This window comes from Chanodichthys erythropterus, chromosome 13, assembly GCF_024489055.1.
Source record: "Chanodichthys erythropterus isolate Z2021 chromosome 13, ASM2448905v1, whole genome shotgun sequence".
Lineage (NCBI taxonomy): Eukaryota > Metazoa > Chordata > Actinopteri > Cypriniformes > Xenocyprididae > Chanodichthys > Chanodichthys erythropterus.
This window is the reverse complement of record NC_090233.1, coordinates 34030610-34052795: the sequence shown is the minus strand read 5'-3', so window position 1 is coordinate 34052795 and position 22186 is coordinate 34030610. Positions and strand designations below refer to the sequence as shown.

Genomic DNA, 22186 nt, shown 5'->3' with positions numbered 1-22186 from the left:
GGCACAATCATAATTAACTCATTATTAACTAACCATATACTAACATCAACTAATGGTTTGTTAATGTATACTTATGTCATGACTTTACTTGAGGGGGCACAATCATAATTAACTCATTATTAACTAACCATATACTAACATCAACTAATGGTTTGTTAATGTATACTTATGTCATGACTTTACTTGAGGGGGCACAATCATAATTAACTCATTATTAACTAACCATATACTAACATCAACTAATGGTTTGTTAATGTATACTAATGTCATGACTTTACTTGAGGGGGCACAATCATAATTAACTCATTATTAACTAACCATATACTAACATCAACTAATGGTTTGTTAATGTATACTTATGACTTTACTTGAGGGGGCACAATCATAATTAACTCATTATTAACTAACCATATACTAACATCAACTAATGGTTTGTTAATGTATACTTATGTCATGACTTTACTTGAGGGGGCACAATCATAATTAACTCATTATTAACTAACCATATACTAACATCAACTAATGGTTTGTTAATGTATACTAATGTCATGACTTTACTTGAGGGGGCACAATCATAATTAATTCACTGTTAACAACTTACCAAATTCAGCTCATGATTATCATTAACTTACTATCAAATACACTTGTACTAACACAACTATATGAGTATTCAGCCCAGTTAAGTGATGTTGTGTGACTTTTCAAAAAGTCAGAGAACAGAGGTACAGTATGATCATGGCCTGCGTCTGGATGGAGAGAGAACTTCTGAATCTGATCCCAGCAAACGCTCCCTGACCTTAGTTCATGTTTCCTGTTTGGTTATTTTTTTGGGAACCGATTCCTCAGGAACTGATGTAAGTCACAGTAGTTTAGTTTGATAGGAAAGAATATCACAAAACAGATTAAGACCTTTTAAGATAAATAGTGTATTTAGTATTTTATATGTTTGATAAGGAGGATAAGTGAAAATAATGGCAAACTAATCCTGTGCCTTTCAGGAATGTTTATAATGAAGCTGCTGATGTCAGTAGTTTAAATTCTGACAAGAATAAATTGTTTAAATTTATTTCAAAGTCCAAATATGTATTATTCCTTCTTATAGAGACTGTTTGATTTAGTTTACCCTAAATGTTAATTAATGCATTAATTAACAAACAGGTATTAACGCATAGTTAAGGCTGCTGTTTTCATGCATGAATCCCTATGACTCCTGTCGTAGTTAAGGATCACTCTTCATTAGTTCATATCTTAACTAATCTTGAGTTCATGTTGAAGTAACTATTAACTCAGGTATTAGTTCATGGTTATTCATGTACTGTTATTGTAAAGTGTTACCGATTTTTCCCTACATTCTACATCGCTTTCATATATTAAGTTGAATATATTTTTCAGTTTAATAAAAGATTGTGTTTATTTAACTGTCAAGAATTGGTTTTCAAAATATTATGACCAGAATACTCTTTTCTAATTTGCAGTTATTGTATTCTGTATGATGCATTCTCTCTGAGTAAAAGGACCATAGCAGAAAGCGGCACATCTTACCTCACTCTCCCATCTTTCACCACAAAGCATCATGAATCATCACATAATTGTAAAATACTGGTAAAGATTTCTTTCATTGAACACTCAAGACAACTGAAAGTAGTTTTAAATGGTTATTATTAAGTGTTTTTACACGTGAAAGAGTAAATGGAACAACATTAGATGGAAGCATATAATCGGGGTGTTTTAAAAATAATAGTAAACCTCTCTAGCTTTTTACAAAATTAAAAGAAAAAATCCCAGTTAGAGAGAAAAAAAGTGACATTAAATAACTATGTTGCTAAATTTACATGACAAGAAAAATTAAAGGAAAAAAAAAAAGACAGTTGCTCATTTTCAATTTGTTTCAATCTATTTTTAGCATGACTCAGTTTTGGGGCCTAGTAAGAAAAAAAGAAAAAGAAAAAGTGAATTATGGTAAGAGGAAAAATATCAGTGTCCGGTAAATAATTAGGCTTTCTGAGCAACTCGAGCATGTGGCTGAAACCCAGGAGCATCTCGCATTTCTTCACCTTTCCATATTACACCTCTAACAAACACTGACATTACAATCACCGTTTCAATACAGCAAGGTGGAAGCATGCAAGATCTCGCTTCGTCGTGGTCAATGTCTTTGGCTTGTAAATTCAACAGTGACTCTTGAGGGCGAAGTATGGGGAGGGAGCATTGAAAAATCGCATCTCAGCAACTCTAATGAACACCTTTTTTATGGATTTCACAAGAGATTGTAACAAGAACAGAGTTCAGAATGTCCATGCAACATTATTACATTACAGATGTTCAACAGACCCTGAATTTACAAGATTTAAAGAAATAATTCACAACCTCATTTTACACAGAATTACAAAAATCTTTACAAAGATGCTACAGCACTGCCGTTCCCACTGATAAGCTGCTGTGCCGTCACACTCTCAACTGATCCGAGCAAACATGATTTTGTAAAAACATGAAACAAAAGGTTTTAAAAATTGAGCTAACAATTCCATGTTACAAAATGAATAGTCAAACGTTTAAACTGAAAAAAGGAAGCATGTTTTCTGCACCTCTGTGTTAATACAACTTGTTAAAAGCTTTAGTAATTGTGTCCAAAACTTTATCAAGAAGTTCCTGAAACCTCAAGTATTCAAGGCCACGGAATAATCTCCTCTATATATGCAGAATACCCTTTATCATTAGGCGTCACGAGATAAAATATTTTATATTTGATTATCAGGATCACACGTCTCAATTCTAGAAACCTTTCTTGAAAAAATATAATAAAGCATAGCCGTACTGACAGAAAAAAAAAAAAAAAAAAAAGATATTGTGAACAAATCAGGTTTAGAGACAAGAACTCCATACAAAGAATGCAGTATATTAGACCTCAAACTTTCTACACCGTTTGAGTTGTGAGCTAAATTGAGCCTGCAGATTCAACACATTGAAAAGACATTCCATCTGTTGCAAAACTAGACAATTAAAGCCCCCGAAATGCAGTACTTTAAAAGGAAAATCTGACAAAAACAAAAAAATCCTGGGGCCTAAAAACAAAAGAGACAAAAGACAGGATTCCTTCCAAGTTAATGGTCTGAGTATAATGTACAGTGGGCTGAATGCAGCCCTTTCAACAACCCCTGAACCGGTGTAATGGTGAGTCCCATTGGGCAGATGCCACACTGAAGTGGGGTTTAATGATTGGACTGAGGGATTAGTCAGCCACATTTGTACTTATTTATATCCCTGCTGATTCCAGGCCTGCCCGTAGACGCCGTAAGTGGGCATCTGCCAGCCGTTGGGCATATACTGACCCATCTGCTGACCGTTGCCGTATGACTGACCCCACTGTCCATAAGGTTGGGCCGCATAGGTGGGTTTGTTCTGCTATGAACAAGAAGAAACAATAAGACTTCAGTTTATAGGAGTGTGCAATAGGGCAGAGGAAAAACATGTTTCTGAGAGTACCTGGGGCATTTGCATCTGTTGCATGGATCTCATATCAGCCGTTTCTTTTCCCCAGTAGCACTTCACAGTGTGGCCCTCAATGCAGGTCCCATTTACAGACACTATGGCATGGGCAGCACCCTCATGAGAATCGAACCTGAAAAAGCAATATGCTAAACTTTCATGTATATGCATAGGTGAATGATTGCAAGTCTTAGAGTAGTAGTGTGACGCATACCTCACAAATGAGTAGCCTTTCTCTGGGAAAACCCTGATCTCCATTATCTGCCCGAACGGAGAGAAAGTCTGTCTCATCAGCTGATCTAAAGTGGATGAGAAAACGCATTGAAAAACTGACTGCATACAAGATCTGCATTATGCATTTTGAAAGACTCGTCTAAAATTATATTTATATATATATTTATATATATATATATATATATATATATATATAGGGCTGTCAAAATAACTGATTTCGATTAATTAATCTGAGAAAAAATAACGCGTTAAAAAAAAAAGACCGAATCCGTTTCACGAGGCGCATTCGGAGAATGTTTTTCCTGAATAACCGCTGGGTGTGAATGGTGTGAATAGTGCTCAAAAGAACGTCACCTCATCTTCTCTGACAGGCGCCCTGCACGTGCAGCTGACATAAACCACACTTTCAGTAAACAAAAAGAAAATCCTATCCAGTGGTGAAGTGTTTTCCGTGTTGACAAATCTTTTGCGATGTCCTAATAACAGTTGCGATTCGCACGCAACGCGTCAACGTCCACTAATGTCCAATTCGCGACCCAATGACTCATTTGAACAGATTCATTTTAATGAATCATGACAACAACTGATGTGTCCACACATCCTTACTTGAACAACTCTGAAATGAGAACAAGTGTGCTTACCCCATTTAACAAGAGTGGTTAGTAAAATTAGCCTTAATAATCCACAATATTTAGAGGTTATTTAAATGACAATGTGTAGTAAATTAGGCCTACCTATAAAATCAGTTAGTTTAGACTGGAGTGATGTGAAACCAGAACAAAGCAAGTTGTTGTTAGCTAGGTGCATTCAATTGTATATGGTAGAAAATTATATTATTAGCTAATATAACTTCTAAATGCTACTTTTTAATACTTTTCAGGTTTAGCAAAAAAGCATCTTCTCTTACAAAGCTATAAAATTACTTTTATTTTTTTATTTTTATTTTTTTGCAAAGAGGGCAAGAAAGAATTACAGTGAGAGTGACTGGTACTTTTTCAGTATTAGGCTCGCAGATCATGTGGGTAGGGAACTTTTTACTGTTTGTGTGGATGACCATGTCCGTCACCACCAAAGAGCATTTTTGACCCAGGAAAAACCCTGCCTTGATTCATCTGAATTGAAATATTTCATACTTTCACAGCAAAAATTATGTATGAGATTAATTTAGGTTAATTAATCACAGCGTATGTAATTAGATTAAAATTTTTAATCGATTGACAGCCCTAATATTTTAATATATATATATACACACATATATATAAAAAAATCTAGCTCTGCATGTAGAACTTTTAATTTAATTAAATGACATTTATTCTTTCACTGAAACAGTGTGCAAAACTTTAAAAATTTGACAGTTTTAAAAGATCACAAAAAACAAACAAACAAACAAACAAACAAACAAACAAACAAACAAACAAACAAAAAAAACACTTTCACAATATATGCAAATTTACAACATTTATACATCTGTACAAACCTGAAAGGCCAGAAGCAATGCCACCACAATACACAGTGCAGTTACTAGGACTTGACTGGTTCAGAACCTCCTCATAGGACAAGTGTTTGCTGCTGGACGCTTAAAAAAAAAAAAAAGAGAACATTTTAGAGTAGTATAACAGACATTATGATGCATAATTATAAATAAATAAAACAACCTAAATCCATAATTGGTGGTTCACATAATAAAACATTAAAAGGCAAGAAATTACAGAATTTAAAAAAAAAAAAAAAGAAAGAAAGTCAAATAGTTTAACTGATTTACCTTCATTGTTTGATTTGGGAGCTGATGGCTTCCTTGTGGCCCAGTTTGTTCTGATCTGTCTTCCTCCCAGCCATTGGCCATTCATTTGCTGAATGGCACTTTCTGCATCCTATAAGTTGCAACAAAACCAATCAATCAAACTGATGAAAAACAATAAAAGCCATAAAGACACAAAAATTTACACTTATATAAACCTGTTGGAACTGAGAATATCTTTGGCACTGAACCTCTTGAACTGCACCCCCCTCCCCCCACCACAAAAATGACATACTTGAACTCAAATGGTTGTCTTTTCTGAACCCTTTGGAATATGCATAGTTGTGGTATATTCTGAAAGAAGACAATTTGAGCTTTATTTATAAAATTTCAAAATTAATGTTAAAAAATAAAGTTTGAGAAGCTGAAGCTTTTTGCATAACATTTTTAGCATTAAAAAATATAAATAATAATAATAATAATAATAATAAACATGGCTGTGACACCTAGTAACACTGGTATCAAAGCCACAAGTCTAAAGAAGTTATGTTTCAAGTTTGAGGGTGATATAACAAAAAAGGGGTTCCTGCAAGGTTTTTACTCTGACTAGTGCATTTTCTAAAAACAGCCACTTGGAGCTCCAAAGTGTCTTTGGTACCAAAATGATTTCAGGGCTAGAGAAAGATATTCCAGTTACTTTTACATACACAATATGTACTAAACCTGTCTTTTAGGAAATTTCATTTGAATGTCAAACAATGCACACAAGTTTAGGTGTTATCAATTCACACAAAACCTATTTACAATAGTTTCCGTGTATCCCATATACATGGAAACTAAGTTGTTTGCCAGTCATTCACAGAGCAATCAGCCTCCTCTTTTGTCTCTTTATATACTAGGATAGGAATGTTTAAAACAATGATCAATTAATAGTCAACCATAACCTCTTAAATCTGAAGCGGGGGTGCTACCAAGTTATTATGTTACTTTAACTCTTAAACACAAAATAGGTGTAGTTTTAAAGCTTAGAAGCTTGGCCTTACAGTGTATATAGGGAATATGACCATCACTTAACAAGTGCTTTTAAATTTGCTGACAATTAACTCATTAACCAGGCTCTTATTACTACTTGTTTATTCTATGTACTTTTATGGTGGCGTTTACACAAGCAAGTAGTTCTTATGATCAGTAAAATAACTTGTTTGGGGTTTTTTTTGGACCCTTGGTTAATTCTGTTTTGGCTAGCCCATCTAATCCATTCCACGGCTTGAAGACATTAATACATTTAGAATACGTAACCACGGCACGCTCACTTCATTTTTGCACATGAGCCACATGCACCTCAAAACAATGACCTTGCTTAATTGACCATCAATTTTTTCTATAAATTATTCAAAGATTGAATAATTGTTGATAAGATTTTAATCATTAGCATCCCTACTTCATACATTAAATTGCTACATAAAAAGAAGCTAATTAATGGCTGATTCAGACAGCGATCTGCCTCCAAAAACAATCTTTTGTCTCCATACATACACAAATGGCATGTCATTGTGGTCTGCTGCCTTAATGACATTCCATCATTCAGTCTGCTAAAAACTTTTGGACCTTTGTTTTAATACATAGACATTCCACTGGTGTTTGTATCCGCTCACACATAACTGACCATCGATACGATTTCGCTCACTTTGCTCACTTCTCTAACACGTCCTCATTAGGGGAAAAAACAACAAAAAACATGTTTTTGAGTGATGAGGATCCACAATAACAGCAATGAGGATTACAATAAGGCAGTCTGGATGCGGAAGAAAAACAAAGTGACAGGTGCATGTCAATTGTGAGCTCGCAGCTGAATGGTCAAGACAGCCATCCGTCCATAATCATAAAACACCTCTATTTACACATGCGGAAGATAAACATCAAGTGCATTGTTAGAATCATCTTCGCATTGTGGTAAAATCTTGATGGATCATATACAGTTTTACATAAAGGGTCCTCAGACTGCATAATTTCTTGAACGATGAAGGGCATATTGTTCAAGGGAAATCTGACGTAAACAATGTATAATATATCACTATTTCACATATTTCATGCTTTTGTGGACAAAGTACTGTGGGATGTTTTCCAAAGGAGGCTTATCATGGACATTTTACCCAAGTGCGACAGACATGATTCATCTCGAGTTCGCTATTTCATTACAGGTATGAAGTCCCGTTTTGATTTTGAATATCATTTGTACTCCCAACGCAAATTACTATATAGGGGATTTTGCACCAGAGGAACTTTTTCATTGTTCCAAGAACTATTGTCTGAAGTACCTGGATTTTCCCGCGTTCGCGCCACAGGAACTAGGAACAATTTAAGTTCTAGGAACTCCTTTTGGGGGAACTAAATTAGCTCCTACCTCAGAGGAGGGTCTAATCCAGCACTATAGGAGCTATCAGTGATGTGAGTGTACGTTGATTGGTCAAACGCATGTCAAAAACCGGCACCCGGTATTTTTAAAAAGCCATGTAAAAAGTATTTACTTCATGAACATGGAAAACAGTGATTTTCTCAGCCTCAATGATATGTAATACTGAAAGTCGTCATAAAAGATTTCTTCTCTTAGCCCCACTTTTTGCTCCTTCAGTCATGTAAATTATGCGTTTACATTCCATCTCAGTTATCAAAAAACACACAAAAAACAGCTCTGATCATGGCATTCTTCATCCACCGGTTTGTAGCATTTGTAAATGCCGCACTTAAAGATGCCATTGTTGGCCGCTTCACAGTTCTTATTTCCGGTGCAAATGCAACCAGGAACATGGCCCGGGGGAGAAATTAGTTCCAGGGGAACTATTCTAGTGGCTAGTTCCTAGAACAATTCGGTGTGAAAGCCCCTTATTACTGTTGCTGGAGCATCTATATAGTAATACAGAGACTGTATATTGACACCAAACACCTAAACCTTCCAGATGATGTATAATTTGTTAACATTATTAACATTTTTAGACAGTAGTCTATATAGTAAGTGTAAAGAAAAGTGAACAAAGTGACATCAAGCCCGAGGTTAACAAATACCTTAAACTCTTACCCATTTATTAATGAAGGAGATGAAACCATATCCTTTAGATTTGCCTGTGGCCAGGTCTTTCACCACACGGGCGTCACTGCACCAAACACATGAAGAATCCGAATGTTAAGACAATCCAGCTCCAATGAGTTTTAAATCAGTGGTTCCCAAGCACATTCCTAGAGGTCCCTCAACACTGCATGTTTTCCATGTCTACTTTATCAAACACACCTGATTCAGATCATCAGCTCATTAGTAGAGATTCAAAGACCTGAAATGGGTGTCAGACAAAGGAGAGATACAAAATATCTAGTGTTGAAGGGCCTCCAGGAACATGGTTGGGAACCACTGTTTTAAATAACACTTAAATCAAATTACACATCATTATTATTCCCCTTACGATATCTTTCCAAACGGAGCAAAGGCTGCTCTGACATCATCTGTTGAGATTTCTGGGCTCAGGTCACCGACAAAGACGTGGAAATGATCTACAATAATGGTTTGAGGGGAAACAAGTCAGTCAAAGATAAAGAATTCATGCTTTACAGTTTGACCACACATTCTCTTTGCCAATACAACTCAATGACATGCACATGTATCCATTAGCAATATTCAAAAGTCAAATTAAACAGTCTCCTAAAGAGGACACTTACTGCTTGTGTCTTTCTTCTGACTGCTTGGCATTGAGGCCCAGTTAACCTTCATATCCTACGAGAGAAAGCAGAGTAGAGACCGGGAAGAGTAAGACAAACTTCAGCATAACATCACCTTCATCTTACTTAGCCGCACAGTATGGTGAGCCTCCAAATTGCTGAAGAAATTATCTGACAAAAAATAAAAACCCTGATGATCACTCAAGCTCAAAGAAAAAGGGACTATTAAAAAAAAAAAAAAAAACAGCCTCTGGAATTATTTTCTACATAGAAAGAGTCTAAATAGCAAGAGACTTACAACAGAGTGATATTATCAACTTGTATTAATCTTCAAAAGGTCCTTCAATACCTGTTGAGGATAAAATATTTGCACTGAATATATTTTGCCAAGGCTTTGCTAAATTTGAAGGCCTGGTACAGGTGTAGATGAAGATAAAAGGTATTAACAGACATGAAGTGGGGAACAAAAATTAAAATGATCAACCTGTACCCAAAAGATGACTCAAAAACAAAAAGATCTCACATGCTTTGTAAAGTTTAGAACATGACAGAGTAATGAGCCTCTCCATTGGACAAATGAAGGGTTTTGGTTTGTTGCAAGGACTTTGTGGGAAAATATTTTTGCTTAAAACTACCAATACAGCCATAATATTCTCAGCTATAGTAAAATATATATTACCATGTTAACAAAGCCATAAGCCCAACTTTTTGAGCATGTACAATGAACACATGACTAGAATTTGCCTTGACTTCTATGCACTTTCGGATATGCAGCTTCCAACATTTCTTCAACTCTTTGTTATTTGGCCTGGTCCAAACTGACCAAAAGTCTTTAAAATGTCAATAAATCCTTGATCATTGTGATTTGCATATTGTAGATAGTTGGTGAAATGAAGACATTTAAAAAAACAGATTTGATGCACAAGTTAAAAGTGAATAGCATTGCCGTAGCTCTGACACCACATTTGAGGGGTGAAGCTTCATTTCAAACCATATCAAGTTTACTTTTGTGGATGTATTTGAGATATCTTACCTTTCCTAAGATCTTCCTGCCGTTCATGGCAGCCAGAGCTGCTGCAGCGTGTCTGTTCTCATAGAACTCCACAAAGCAGTATGGATCATTTCCGGCCGTCTAAAAAAGACCAAATGAACCAAGTCAAACACTGATCTTAGTTAAGTTACAGGTTTCCAAGGTTCCCACTCCTTTGATCAGTGAATTTCCATGACTTATTCACGAACCACAAATTAATTGAAAGGGATCTTTAAATATCATTTTGATGCAGATCGATCCACTGTTAAATCATGTATAGACCATTTTGTGAACCGATTTATCAATTCAAAATGAACAATCTAAGAGCAAAAAAGCAACAGCTAGACCTGAAAATAGTTAAAAAAAGTGCATTACTACAGAATTGCTTAAGATTATACCAACTTGTATTACTTTTCCAGAGCTGAAAAGCGCCATTTAAAACAAATATTTCCCCATTTTCCATGACAGTGGTAGCCGTGGATTTCAGATGCTCTTTCAACTCACATCAATTATCATTTTACAGCTTTTGCAGGGTCCGATCTGGGAGAACACTTGCAGGATGAGGGCCTCCGTCACGTCCCTGGAGAGGTTCCCGACATACCTAAAAACACAGGAGAGCACAGCAAACTGAGAATCACGGTCAAAACGTTGCGTTTTTCCTCCATCTCTCACGCCAGCAGCACATTCCGCGGGGTTTCATTTCTGCCACGTTTTCAGCGCACGAGAGCGAACAGCTAATGTGATCCAACAGCAGCTATATATGAGAGAAACCACACAAAGTACATATGCCGTCTTTCTAATGCAAGTTTACACACCAAAGAAAAGTCTGATAAAGGCCCTGTGGGGCATATAATAACATTTAAGCGCTTTTTTAGTAGTTAGCTCTTTGGGTAACGGAAGCCTAGCGCTACCAACGGAACTTGTGTGTTAGCAAAAGCCTCTTCTGCACTGTAATTACTCACAATGCGGACAGATTAGTTCATCCATGTAGATATAAGTGGATAAATTGAAACAGGGCTACAGCAAACAGTATATTCATAACCGACACCTCTATCAGGCTCGGTTCCGCTGCCCCAGTTTTGTGTTTGTCTAGCCGGCTTGTGATGCAGACACTGAAAGCATGGACGTTCATATTACACTTAATATATAACAGAGTAATTAACGGACTCGTGCTTTTGAGCATATTATGTGAATGTTGGCGTGCTGTGCTTGCGACCTGTGCGCCGCTTTAATGAACGTGTTTAAACACGAGTTTGGTTTCGCAAAGCGGCCGAGTAAACTACAGCAGCACTTACAATGTCCTGGGCTGATCCTCGTCCATCATCATCATCGTGCTGGTGGGAAACGGTTGACGCTTTGATTAAAAACTGCTCTGTTTTTAACGTTGGAATGGATAAAGCCCCTAAGGTTTTAACTTGTTAGTTAACGCGAATTTACTGGAATAACTTCCTCTGACGTTACTCATGAAACGTCATCACCATGACGTTGCAAGCGTTCCTCTTCAGCTTCTGCTGTTCTTGGAGAAAGAGGCCGATTACTGCCCCCTATCAGATCACCCGCCGACTCCGTGACTCATTTCCGCGAATCGGTTCTTTCGTTTCACTGATTCGTTTATAGTATGACATTCCGACGTGGCCAAACGTTCCAGTAAAGTACATGATATGTACACTGATTTATAAAGATATTTATTGCGATTTCATCTGTCTCAATTTAATTTGTTCCAGGGTTAATTCTGCTTAAAAAAAATTGAAGTCATTTAGTAAATCTGATAAATTTTTATACTTTTAAAGGGATGGTTCACCCAAAAATTCTGTCATTTAGTCACTGTCAAGTTATTCCAAACCCGTATAAATTTCTTTCTTCTGCTGAACACAAAAGAAGATATTTTGAACAATATGGGTAACCAAACATTTGATGGGCCTCACTGATTTCCATAGTATGGAGAGAGAAAAAAAAAAAAAAACATTCAATGAGGCCCATCAACTGTTTGGTAAATTCTTCTTCTTTTTGTGTTCAGTAGAAGAAAGAAATTCATAAAACAGTGGAAGCTAGACATCACAAGAATAATTGGGTAACAACATTAAAAACATTCTGTGTGAAACAGAGGAGGTCGGTAACAGATTTTGATAACTTGTTGTGTTGCCTTGTTGGATTTGGTGACCCTTATATATCTCTGTATTTCCACATCAGAGCAAAAATGGTTTTAAAAACTATAAGATAGAGGTAGACATTCGAGGACTGATAAACAGCGACTGTCTCCAAGTCAACCGATTCATTGAAAATATTTGACTCAAAAGCATGTTTTATTCACGAATTACACATATCTAGCCGAGTTTAAAGGATTAGTTCACTTTCAAATTAAAATTTCCTGATAATTTACTCACCCCCATGTCATCCAAGATCTTCATGGCTTTCTTTCTTTCTTCAGTCGAAAAGAAAAAAGAAATTAAGATTTTTGATGAAAACATTCCAGGATTTTTCTCGGTTGAAGGACAAAATTACAGTTTACAGCGATCCCAAGTGAGAAATAAGGGTCTTATCTAGAGAAACCATCGCTCAAAAAATAAATAAATAAAAAATTATATAAGTTTTAACAATAAATGATCATCTTGAACTAGCTCTCTTCTTCTTCTTCTTCTCTATTTGAATTCCAGCAGTGTAGACACTGCTAAGTGTATTACTGCCCTCCTCCTCACTTCAAAGATTGAATTTAGTGTTGTCAAAAGTACCGACTTCGGTACCTAGCCGGTACTGAAATTTTAAAAACGTGACGCTTTGAGCGCTTTTGTGCGGATTCTTAAACATCTCTGATTGGCCGTTGTTTTCACGGCTCATCGGATATGTCTGTGAAAGGCTTCAATGATCAATGCTGTAAAAACGTTGTAAATAGTCATCAATTAATCTCTTCACTAAGCGCTTACACAGATACACACGGGAGCGTTTGAAAGCAGGCGTCTATCGCGGGTCGGTCCACTGTTAGACGCCTGCTTTCAATCGCTCGCGCTCCCACTTTCAAAACGCTTTCAAATTCAAACACTTCCGTGTGCTTTCAAATGCTCCCTCGCGCTGATCATTGTAGCCAATCACAGGCATATCCGATGAGCGCGTCAACACAATGGCCAATCAGAGATGTTTATGAATCCGCTCAACAGCGCTCAAAGCGTCACGTTTTTAAAATTTCAGTACCGATAGGTACCGAAGTCGGTACTTTGACAACACTATTTGAATTAAATTGTCATATACAATATGCTAGTGCAAGTATATAACAATTAGTTCAAACTTTGACCTGTGGAGGGCAGTAATACACTTAACAGTGTCTACACTGCTGGAATTCTAATAGAGAAGAAGAGAGCTAGTTCAAGATGATCATTTATTGCTTTATTTATTTATTCATGCATTATTTATTTTTTTAAGAAAATGAGTGATGGTTTCTCTAGATAAGACCCTTATTCCTTGTCAGGGATCGTGTAGAACATTTTGAAGCTGCAGTGAAACTAATTTTGACCTTCAACTGTTTGGAGGCCATTGAAGTCCACTATATGGAGAAAAATCCTGGAATGTTTTAATCAAAAACCTTAATTTCTTTTCGACTGAAGAAAGAAAGAAAGAAAGAAAGAAAGAAAGAAAGAAAGAAAGAAAGAAAGAAAGAAAGACATGAACATCTTGGATGACATGGGGGTGAGTAAATTATCAGGAAATTTTAATTTGAAAGTGAACTAATCCTATAATGCCTTCTGCATTTAGCACGGAAACTTTATAGCCATATCCACTAAATATGCGTCTTTTAATAATATAACTGTACACCACTGATCAAACACTAAAACAAACTGCCTGAAGTTGCTCTCACTGTTACATGTCTAACTTTGTAAATGTGTCATTTATGTGCCAATGCTCATGTTGCGGTGTAGTATTTTATTTCACCAAGCAAAGAAACAAATATATTGCTTCAAATCCTCTTAAACTGCAATTTAGGAGCATCTGAAGCACGTTTCAGGGGGAAAAAACTGATCACGTCGGTCCAATCACATGCACGTTGGCACCGGTTGAGAGGCGTGTTCAGATCCCCTGATGCCGCTCTGCAGTGAAGATGGCGGAGAGAGGAGACGGCCATCTGAAACCAATAAACGGAGAAAGCCTTTGAGTGTATGCGGTTTTCAGTAGAGCATCTGTGTAGTTAGGTGAGTATAAGAGAACAGTGTGTAGAAACCTCGCTGATATTTACTCCTGTCGACATTTGGCAGATTGACGCTCGGTTCAGCTGAAAAGGTTTGGTTGCCGCACACGGCTCCTTGCTGGCTAACACGGACCAACTAATCGAAGCATACATCGGTTTCTGTAGATCCAAACAAAAAGCGCGCAGATAAATGTTCTGTCACCCAATGATGCGATTTTTTAAAATATATGTACATATATGTTTGGTAAAATGTAACCATATTGCTTTTAGTTATTCCTAGCCGACCAATTAGCAAAGGCCTTTAGGCTTATGGTTTGGTTACTGTGCAGATACAGTGTTTATTTGCTGAGCATTTTATTTAGCAACAACACAATAATTTCCATCGCGATATGCAAACTGCACATTTAATCGATAGTGTTAATATTGCTCTCTGTGGCGTGCGTCATCATAAGCTAAATGTATATTAAAGATGCATCTGAGAAGTTTTGCAATCTAGATCCATTCCAAGTTTTCATGGTGCCATTTGAATTCCTCTTGATCTTTCTTTTTCTCTTTCTTTTAGTACTGGCAGAAGATCTGGCTTCCCAGGATGGACAGTGTTTAGATGTGGTCAACTTTTAAGCTGAATGCATTGTGATTTCCAATAATTGAGACAGTGAATTGTAAAAAGCTGTCTACATTAATGAAAAGAACAATGTAGTCAGCTTAGCATATTCAACCATGCACATGAATATTATTAAATAGGTGTCTTGAGCTGTGAATTGTATTCATGCATGTATTAGGGCTGCAATTTTTTTTAGCCAAATTAGACAGATCCCTTCCCAATAGCGTTCTCGCAGAATTTTGAATATATAGCTCTTTTTAAGAAATTTAACATGGATGTGAATGAGTTTTTACCTCCCCTCCCATTGGAGCCACCAGATGCAGTATTGGCGGGGAATGATTTCAGTAAAGCACCTCCACCACCTCCCCTGCAAACGTCCAGTGACGCAGAGGAAATGGACGTTAGCTCTGGTGGTGATGGACACCAACACACCCCAGCAGTGGACAGGGACGAACAGCTCCTTCTCAACAAGCGCACACTGTCCATTAGTAGCCGCCTGTCAGATAATCCTGACCCCATGGCCAAGTGCCCTAGAACCGCTCGCCACGCTCCCCCAGTTACCAAGTTCTTACCTGATCTAAAACTCCTCAAAGATGTAAAGATCAGTGTCAGTTTCTCTGACAGCAGCAAGAGCAAAGATAGGAAGGTGTTGTACACTGGTTTGGGACAGGTTAGCAATGAAGATCAGAGCCTAGAGGGCCTGAATGGCGAATTGCATGATTCTTTTAAGCAGAGAAGTGTGCTGGGCAGCTCAGCCATGAGCAGCGGTTCCTTAGGTTTAGCTAGAAACAGCGAAGAGCTGGAGACAGAGCAGGAGAACAAGGTTGAGTTTGCCGTGCTGGACGACCTGGAAGATTTCAGCGAAAACTTCCTGGAAGTGGAAGATGGAGAGCCGAGTGGTTTCATGTCTCAGATGATAGTTCAGCAGGAGCAAGCGCACGAGGAGGATCTGAATTACTCCTATGAGGTAAAATGCATGGTCTCAACGTGACCTTTTTGATTTTGTTCATTTGCTTTACGTTCCAATAGAAACATTACATTGTAATGTAGGTTAATTATTGTCATCTAAATGCCCATCATTCAAAATGTGCATCTACCACAAATAGAGCACGTGTCTTTCATTCATCAAGAAGGATCCTGCAGTGTAACAAGGTGGTCCATTTGAAGAACATTTGAATTACAGCTCACAAAGTGGGCTTGATTCAAATCTGCTTTTCAATGTACGTTTAGTCGATGACATGTCAGTGGCTGCCAGTTTCTCACACACCTACTCTTCCAGGAGGACTTTGACAATGATGTAGATGCCCTGCTGGAGGAAGGCATGCCCATGCCCAAGAAGAGGCGTCTGGCTGAAGACAAGTACGCTGGAGACAGTGATCACCATTCAGATGGGGAGGCTGGAGTTCAGCCCATGATGACCAAAATTAAGACCGTTCTTAAGAGTGAGCCATCTAGTCAAAAACACTGTTGCTACTTTGTTAAAATGTTAGACTGCATTACTTTAAAATGTCTTTAAAACTTTACATAACTAAGCAAAGGTGATGGATCTTCTTTTTAAGAATGTAGTTTGTTTTATTTTTTTTATTTATTTTTTGTGCTGAATGTGTGTGTGTGTATATATATAATTTATTTATTTTACTGATTATCATTTAAATGGCTGCATTCAGTTTTTCAGGCCCATGTAGTTATCAATAGTGTTATCTTGTGCTGTTTTAATGGGCTATAAAATGTAAAACCTTTACAATGCATACTGTTCAAAAATTTCAGGTCGGTATTATACATATTTTTAAAGGCTTCTTAAAAATATTAAATATTTTTAAAAAGTCTTTCATGCTCACCAAATTAGCATTTATTTGAATACATTGAACAGTAATATTTGTAAGTATTACAATTTAAAAGAACTCTTTTCTATTTGCATTTATATTGAGATGTAATTGATTCCTGTGGCAACAAAAGCTGAATTTTCTTATGTTGAAAATGGTTATGCTGCTTAATATTTATTTATTTTTTGGAAACTGATACATATTTTTCAATTCTGGATTCTTTGGTTCAAAAGATCAGCATTTATTTGAAATGGAAAATCTTTTGTATAAAAAAAAAAAAAATGTAAAAGTGTTTTTTATAAATTCTAAGCAATTAATGCATTCTTGTTGAATAAGAGTATTAATTTCTTTAAATGGTAGTGTATATTCTGCATCAGACAAAGTAATTTGTGGTTATGTTTTTATTTTAGTCATTTTTGGCATCATGTAAATGTATTTTATTTTTCAGTTACACTGGTTGTTGTTTTAGTTAACAAATGTTTATTTTAGTTTTTGTTAGTGACAGTAATGCTAATTCAGAACCGAAACCTACATCGGATTCTGTGTGACTAGTTTATTATTATTGATGGACATTAATATTATTTAATTTATTGATTTTTTTTTATTTTTTTATTATTATTTATTTATTTATTTATTTTAATGTATTTTAAGATCGTGGTCGTCCGCCAACTGAGCCTTTACCCGATGGGTGGATCATGACATTCCATAACTCTGGCATTCCAGTCTACCTCCACCGGGAAACCAGAGTTGTGACCTGGTCTAGACCTTACTTCCTTGGAACTGGAAGCATTAGGGTAAATGGTTCAAGTCATCCAAGACTTTCTTGATAGTATTTTGGCATTTTTTTCTACTTACAAGTTGAATTGATCTTTGCATTCTCTTGCACCCAGAAACATGACCCACCAACCAGTAGCATTCCCTGCTTGCACTACAAGAAAATGAAGGAACAAGAAGAAAGGGAACACAATGGAGAGGTGACTCCCACAGCAGAGGTGTCTCCAGTGAAATCTGGGGAGGAGGGCGTCTCATCAGAGAGAGCTGATGAGCCTGACTCTACTGCCACAGAAGAGCTGACCGGCAGATCAACATCAGAAGATCCAGATCTTGACATCATAGAGCCAGGAGGATCTTTAGAGGGGAAGGAGAGCCAAGCCAGTGATACTGCACAGGGAGCGCTGGGCCAGGTCAAAGCCAAGGTGGAGGTCTGCAAAGATGAGTCTATTGGTAAGAGGAGATGGTTTTATTCTCTCTTGTGCATCATTAATCGGTATACACAAGGTTTGTAAGCCCTATCTTCTTGTGATTTCTATCCCAGAAATTGAGGAGTTTAGAGGCTACCTAGAGAAGTGCTTTGATTTTGAGCAAGTGACAGTGAAGAAGTTTCGCACATGGGCCGAGCGCAGACAGTTCAACAGGGACATGAAGAGGAAACAGGCTGAGTCTGAGAGGCCCATTCTACCTGCCAATCAGAAACTTATCACACTGTCTGTACAAGACGCTCCCACAAAGAAAGGTACCTGTCTGGGAGTTTGCACATTTATGAATTGACACATAGCACATAATGTGGTGCTTTAACAAGACTGACCATGTTTGTTTCAGAGTTTGTCATCAACCCCAATGGGAAGTCAGAAGTGTGCATTTTACACGAGTATATGCAAAGAGTACTCAAAGTGCGACCAGTTTACAACTTTTTTGAATGTGGTAAGTAGAAAAATGCATAAAGCTAAAATTAAAAAAAAAAAAGAGAGAAAAAAAAAGCCAATAGTAAGCATGAGTTAAATTTATTAGTATGGCAAGTCTGCATTTCTGCAGTATAACACTTCACTAGACTAACTGGGACTAGTCACAGCACTTGCATATTGCTGCCATATTATTGGATTTATTGCTTCTATTGCTCTCCTCATTTGTAAGTCGCTTTGGATAAAAGCGTCTGCTAAATGATTGAATGTAAATGTATATTTTGCAGTTATGCTAACGAACTATCATTTGGCAGAAAATGAGTTATGATTTTATCATTGTACTTAAATTGTCATAATGCTGTTTTAAAAGTAGTAAAACTGCTTAAAGGTTTAGTTCACACAAAAATGAAATTACTGTCATTAATTACTCACCCTCATGTCATTCCACACCCGTAAGACCTTTGTTCATCTTTGGAACACAAATTAAGATATTTTTCATGAAATTAAGGTTGAACCACTGTAGTCACGTTGACTATTTTAACAATGTCTTTACTACCTTTCTGGACCTCAAAAGGTATGATGTTGCTGCCTATGTGTGGTTCAGAAACACTTGGAGTTAATCAAAAATATCTTAATTTGTGTTCCAAAGATGAACAAAGGTTTTACGGGTTTAGGACAACATGAGGGTGAGTACTTAAAGGTGCCCTAGAATTTTTTTTTAAAAAGATGTAATATAAGTCTAACGTGTCCCCTGAATGTGTCTGAAGTTTCAGCTCAAAATACCCCATAGATTTTTTTTTAGATCATTTTTTTAACCGCCTATTTTGGGGCATCATTATAAATGAACCGATTCAGGGCTACTGGCCCTTTAGTTCTCATGCTCCACGGCCACGGAGCTCGCGCTTGCCTTGAACAGTGCATCCAGACGTTAACTGGCTGCCCTTGTCTAATGCCTTTTATAATGTTGGGAACATGGGCTGGCATATGCAAATATTGGGGGCGTACACCTCGACTGTAACAGTCTGTATTATGTTGAGATTCGCCTGTTCTTCGGAGGTCTTTTAAACAAATGAGATTTATATAAGGAGGAGAAAACAATGGTGTTTGAGACTCACTGTATGTCATTTCCATGTACTGAACTCTTGTTATTTAACTATGCCAAGATAAATTAAATTTTTCATTCGAGGGCACGTTTAATGACAGAAATTAAATTTAAGAACTAACCCTTTAAGGCCATGCCGAACAGTTTGGTTGATGAAATTTTAGGCTTGACATTATGCCAATGTTTTTTTTTTTTTTTTTTTCTCCAAATATAAAGGTCTTAATGTAGTTTTTTTGTTTTTTTGTTTGTTTTTTTTACACAGAAAACCCAAGTGAACCCTTCGGAGCATCAGTCATTATAGATGGTGTTACATATGGCACAGGAACAGCAAGTAGTAAAAAACTCGCCAAGAATAAAGCTGGTACCTTCTCCCTTCTCTTCATTTGAGTCTTTAACTTTTAGTCTATAGCAAGAATACATTTGCTTTATGACTAGATTACTTTTAAACACTGGAGAACTAATTTATTCATACTGTTGACAGCTCGAGCAACACTGGAGATCCTCATTCCTGACTTTGTAAAGCAGACGTCTGAGGAGAAGCCCATAGAGGGAGATGAACTGGAGGTACTGCTCTTCTTTCTGAATGAAGACATTTTATCTTTGTTCAGAGTTCTTTACTTCATGGTACTTAAGGCTGTTTATTTCCTTCTCCCATCCCACAGTATTTTAATCATATCAGTATTGAAGATTCAAGGGTGTACGAGCTGACAAACAAAGCAGGTTTACTCTCACCATATCAGATCCTTCATGAGTGCCTTAAGAGGTATGTTATAATATAGTTTCTCATTTGATTACACATTTAATATTACTAGAAGCACATCTGTTAATACAACCAGACAGCCTGTGGGTCCTTGAAATGTCATCATGTCTGATTAAAAAGCAATTGTAAATCTGTTACTGTCTGTTCCATAGAAACCATGGCATGGGTGACACGAGCATCAAGTTTGAGGTGATTCCAGGAAAGAACCAGAAGAGTGAATACGTCATGACATGTGGGAAGCACACTGTACGCGGCTGGTGTGAGTATCCATGCCTAAAAAGAACTTTCATTTAGAGCACTCAAGTAAAAACGTTTCACAGCGCTGACTTAAGAAATAAGCATTGGTCCACTCTGCAGGTTATTCACAAGCCACATAGCTAATACTGTTACTCTTGTTGACTGCAGGTAAAAATAAGAGGGTTGGAAAGCAGCTGGCGTCACAGAAGATTCTCCAGATGCTTCATCCTCACGTGAAGAACTGGGGCTCACTGCTGCGCATGTATGGCAGAGAAAGCAACAAGATGGTAAAAAAGGTCAGCACTATCTTTCGTCAAAACATACTCTGCACTGTAAGATATTACATATGAGTTCATGCTTGTAATGTAGAATTCTTGTCATCTTCAGGAGAACTCGGATAAGAGTGTGATTGAGCTTCAGCAGTATGCCAAAAAGAACAAGCCAAACCTCCACATCCTCAATAAACTACGAGAGGAGATGATGAAACTGGCTCGAGAAAGGGTACAGCTGCAAATATATGACCTCTTGCAGCCAAATCTTGCACTTTGGATAAATTAAGTTGGCTAAAGATTAAAAACATCTCGTTCGGATGAGTTGATGTATCGCAGTCGACCAAAATAAATTCAGTAAAGTGACCGCTAAAAAGCTTGTCTAGTGCATACTAATTTGTCTTTTTATATTTGTTTCAGGAGGAGGCAAGAAAGAAGCCGAAGATGACTATAATGGAGTCTGCTCAACCTGGCAGTGAACCTCTCTGTACTGTTGACGTCTAGCAAACCCTTATCCAGCATCTGATAGCAGATAGCACTGACCAATGGTAATAGTTCTATAACAAGGTCATCGCACCATTACTGACTTATGCATTACTTTGCAGTGCAAAATGGCAATACTAGTTACATTTTTATCATATTTTTGAGCTCTATTCCCAGTCCAATTATTGCCCAGAATGAATGGGTTCAGTTAGAGTTGTATACAGGCACAGGGAAGGTAGAATGAGCATTAAATACCTCCAGATGCACTTCTGCACCTGAAAGTGCACAAATAACGGCTGTTGACAATAATGCCTATATGGAAATCGTAAAAATATTATGTAAACTATTACAGATGCTTTTAAGTTTGTGGCTTTTAGATGTTAATAAAAATGTTGCTTTTCCCTTCTTAAACGGCAAATTCATTTCATATTTACTGTCGAATTACAGATTTCACATGACAGACTATCTCAGTACTCTTTACTGATGCATTTTACAGAGAGGTCTGTCATTTTACAAGGATTGGTTCCTTGATGTCAGCTTCTGTGGCATGCAGAGTTGTTTATTCAGTGCACGTGATCTTTTATCTGGAAAATAGTTTATAATGACAAAGTGTGTGGATTTTCTTTAGTGGCCATGTCTAGTTCTTATTGGCATGTGAAGCATTTAAATGTTGTATTTCTAAAGCATTTCATATGCACACTTACCTTCCAACTGCTGTTAAGAAATGCACTAATGTTGGAACTATTTCATTGTGTGAAATTTAACAAGCTTTTTGTTTTAATTAAGGGGTGATGCATACCAATGCTCCACTTGTTCAGAAAGCACTGCAGAGAAAGCACAAGTGTTTGAGGTACTGTAG

The 22186-nt window shown here is 37.0% G+C and overlaps 2 protein-coding genes across 5 annotated transcripts; one reads left to right on the top strand and one right to left on the bottom strand.

Moving 5' to 3' along the window:
• Positions 1-1630: 1630 nt before the first annotated feature.
• Positions 1631-11715, bottom strand: tia1l (cytotoxic granule-associated RNA binding protein 1, like). 2 transcript variants are annotated; one of them, XM_067407125.1, is made up of 11 exons: positions 11492-11715; positions 10701-10797; positions 10200-10298; positions 9167-9221; positions 8914-9001; positions 8535-8610; positions 5483-5591; positions 5198-5296; positions 3701-3785; positions 3484-3619; positions 1631-3399 (listed from the first exon to the last, which is right to left on the bottom strand). In XM_067407125.1, exons 1-11 carry the CDS (start codon positions 11524-11526, stop codon positions 3250-3252), a joined length of 1029 nt encoding a protein of 342 aa, XP_067263226.1. In that variant the 5' UTR covers positions 11527-11715; the 3' UTR covers positions 1631-3249. The 2 variants fall into 2 exon arrangements, with proteins under 2 accessions (XP_067263226.1, XP_067263225.1); XM_067407124.1 differs by having other exon boundaries at positions 1631-3402; positions 11492-11713.
• A 2531-nt stretch (positions 11716-14246) lies between these two features.
• Positions 14247-21404, top strand: dgcr8 (DGCR8 microprocessor complex subunit). 3 transcript variants are annotated; one of them, XM_067406016.1, is made up of 14 exons: positions 14247-14374; positions 14933-15941; positions 16254-16416; positions 17449-17591; positions 17688-18021; positions 18113-18310; positions 18397-18498; positions 19841-19939; positions 20060-20142; positions 20241-20341; positions 20491-20597; positions 20744-20862; positions 20963-21076; positions 21265-21404. In XM_067406016.1, exons 2-14 carry the CDS (start codon positions 15246-15248, stop codon positions 21346-21348), a joined length of 2343 nt encoding a protein of 780 aa, XP_067262117.1. In that variant the 5' UTR covers positions 14247-14374; positions 14933-15245; the 3' UTR covers positions 21349-21404. The 3 variants fall into 3 exon arrangements, with proteins under 3 accessions (XP_067262117.1, XP_067262115.1, XP_067262116.1); XM_067406014.1 differs by having other exon boundaries at positions 20945-21076; XM_067406015.1 differs by having other exon boundaries at positions 20744-20871.
• The last annotated feature ends 782 nt before the right edge of the window (positions 21405-22186 follow it).

Coding starts and splice junctions, on each gene's coding strand:
- tia1l (XM_067407124.1), bottom strand. CDS start 11,526: ATGATGATGATGGACGAGGATCAGCCCAGGACATT. Junction 8,611..8,913: donor GCTCCGTTTGGAAAGATATC/GTAAGGGGAATA, acceptor TGTTTGGTGCAG/TGACGCCCGTGTGGTGAAAG. Junction 5,592..8,534: donor TCTCCTTCATTAATAAATGG/GTAAGAGTTTAA, acceptor TGCAACTTATAG/GATGCAGAAAGTGCCATTCA.
- dgcr8 (XM_067406014.1), top strand. CDS start 15,246: ATGGATGTGAATGAGTTTTTACCTCCCCTCCCATTGGAGCCACCAGAT. Junction 15,942..16,253: donor ATCTGAATTACTCCTATGAG/GTAAAATGCATG, acceptor CTACTCTTCCAG/GAGGACTTTGACAATGATGT. Junction 20,342..20,490: donor CTTCATGAGTGCCTTAAGAG/GTATGTTATAAT, acceptor TCTGTTCCATAG/AAACCATGGCATGGGTGACA.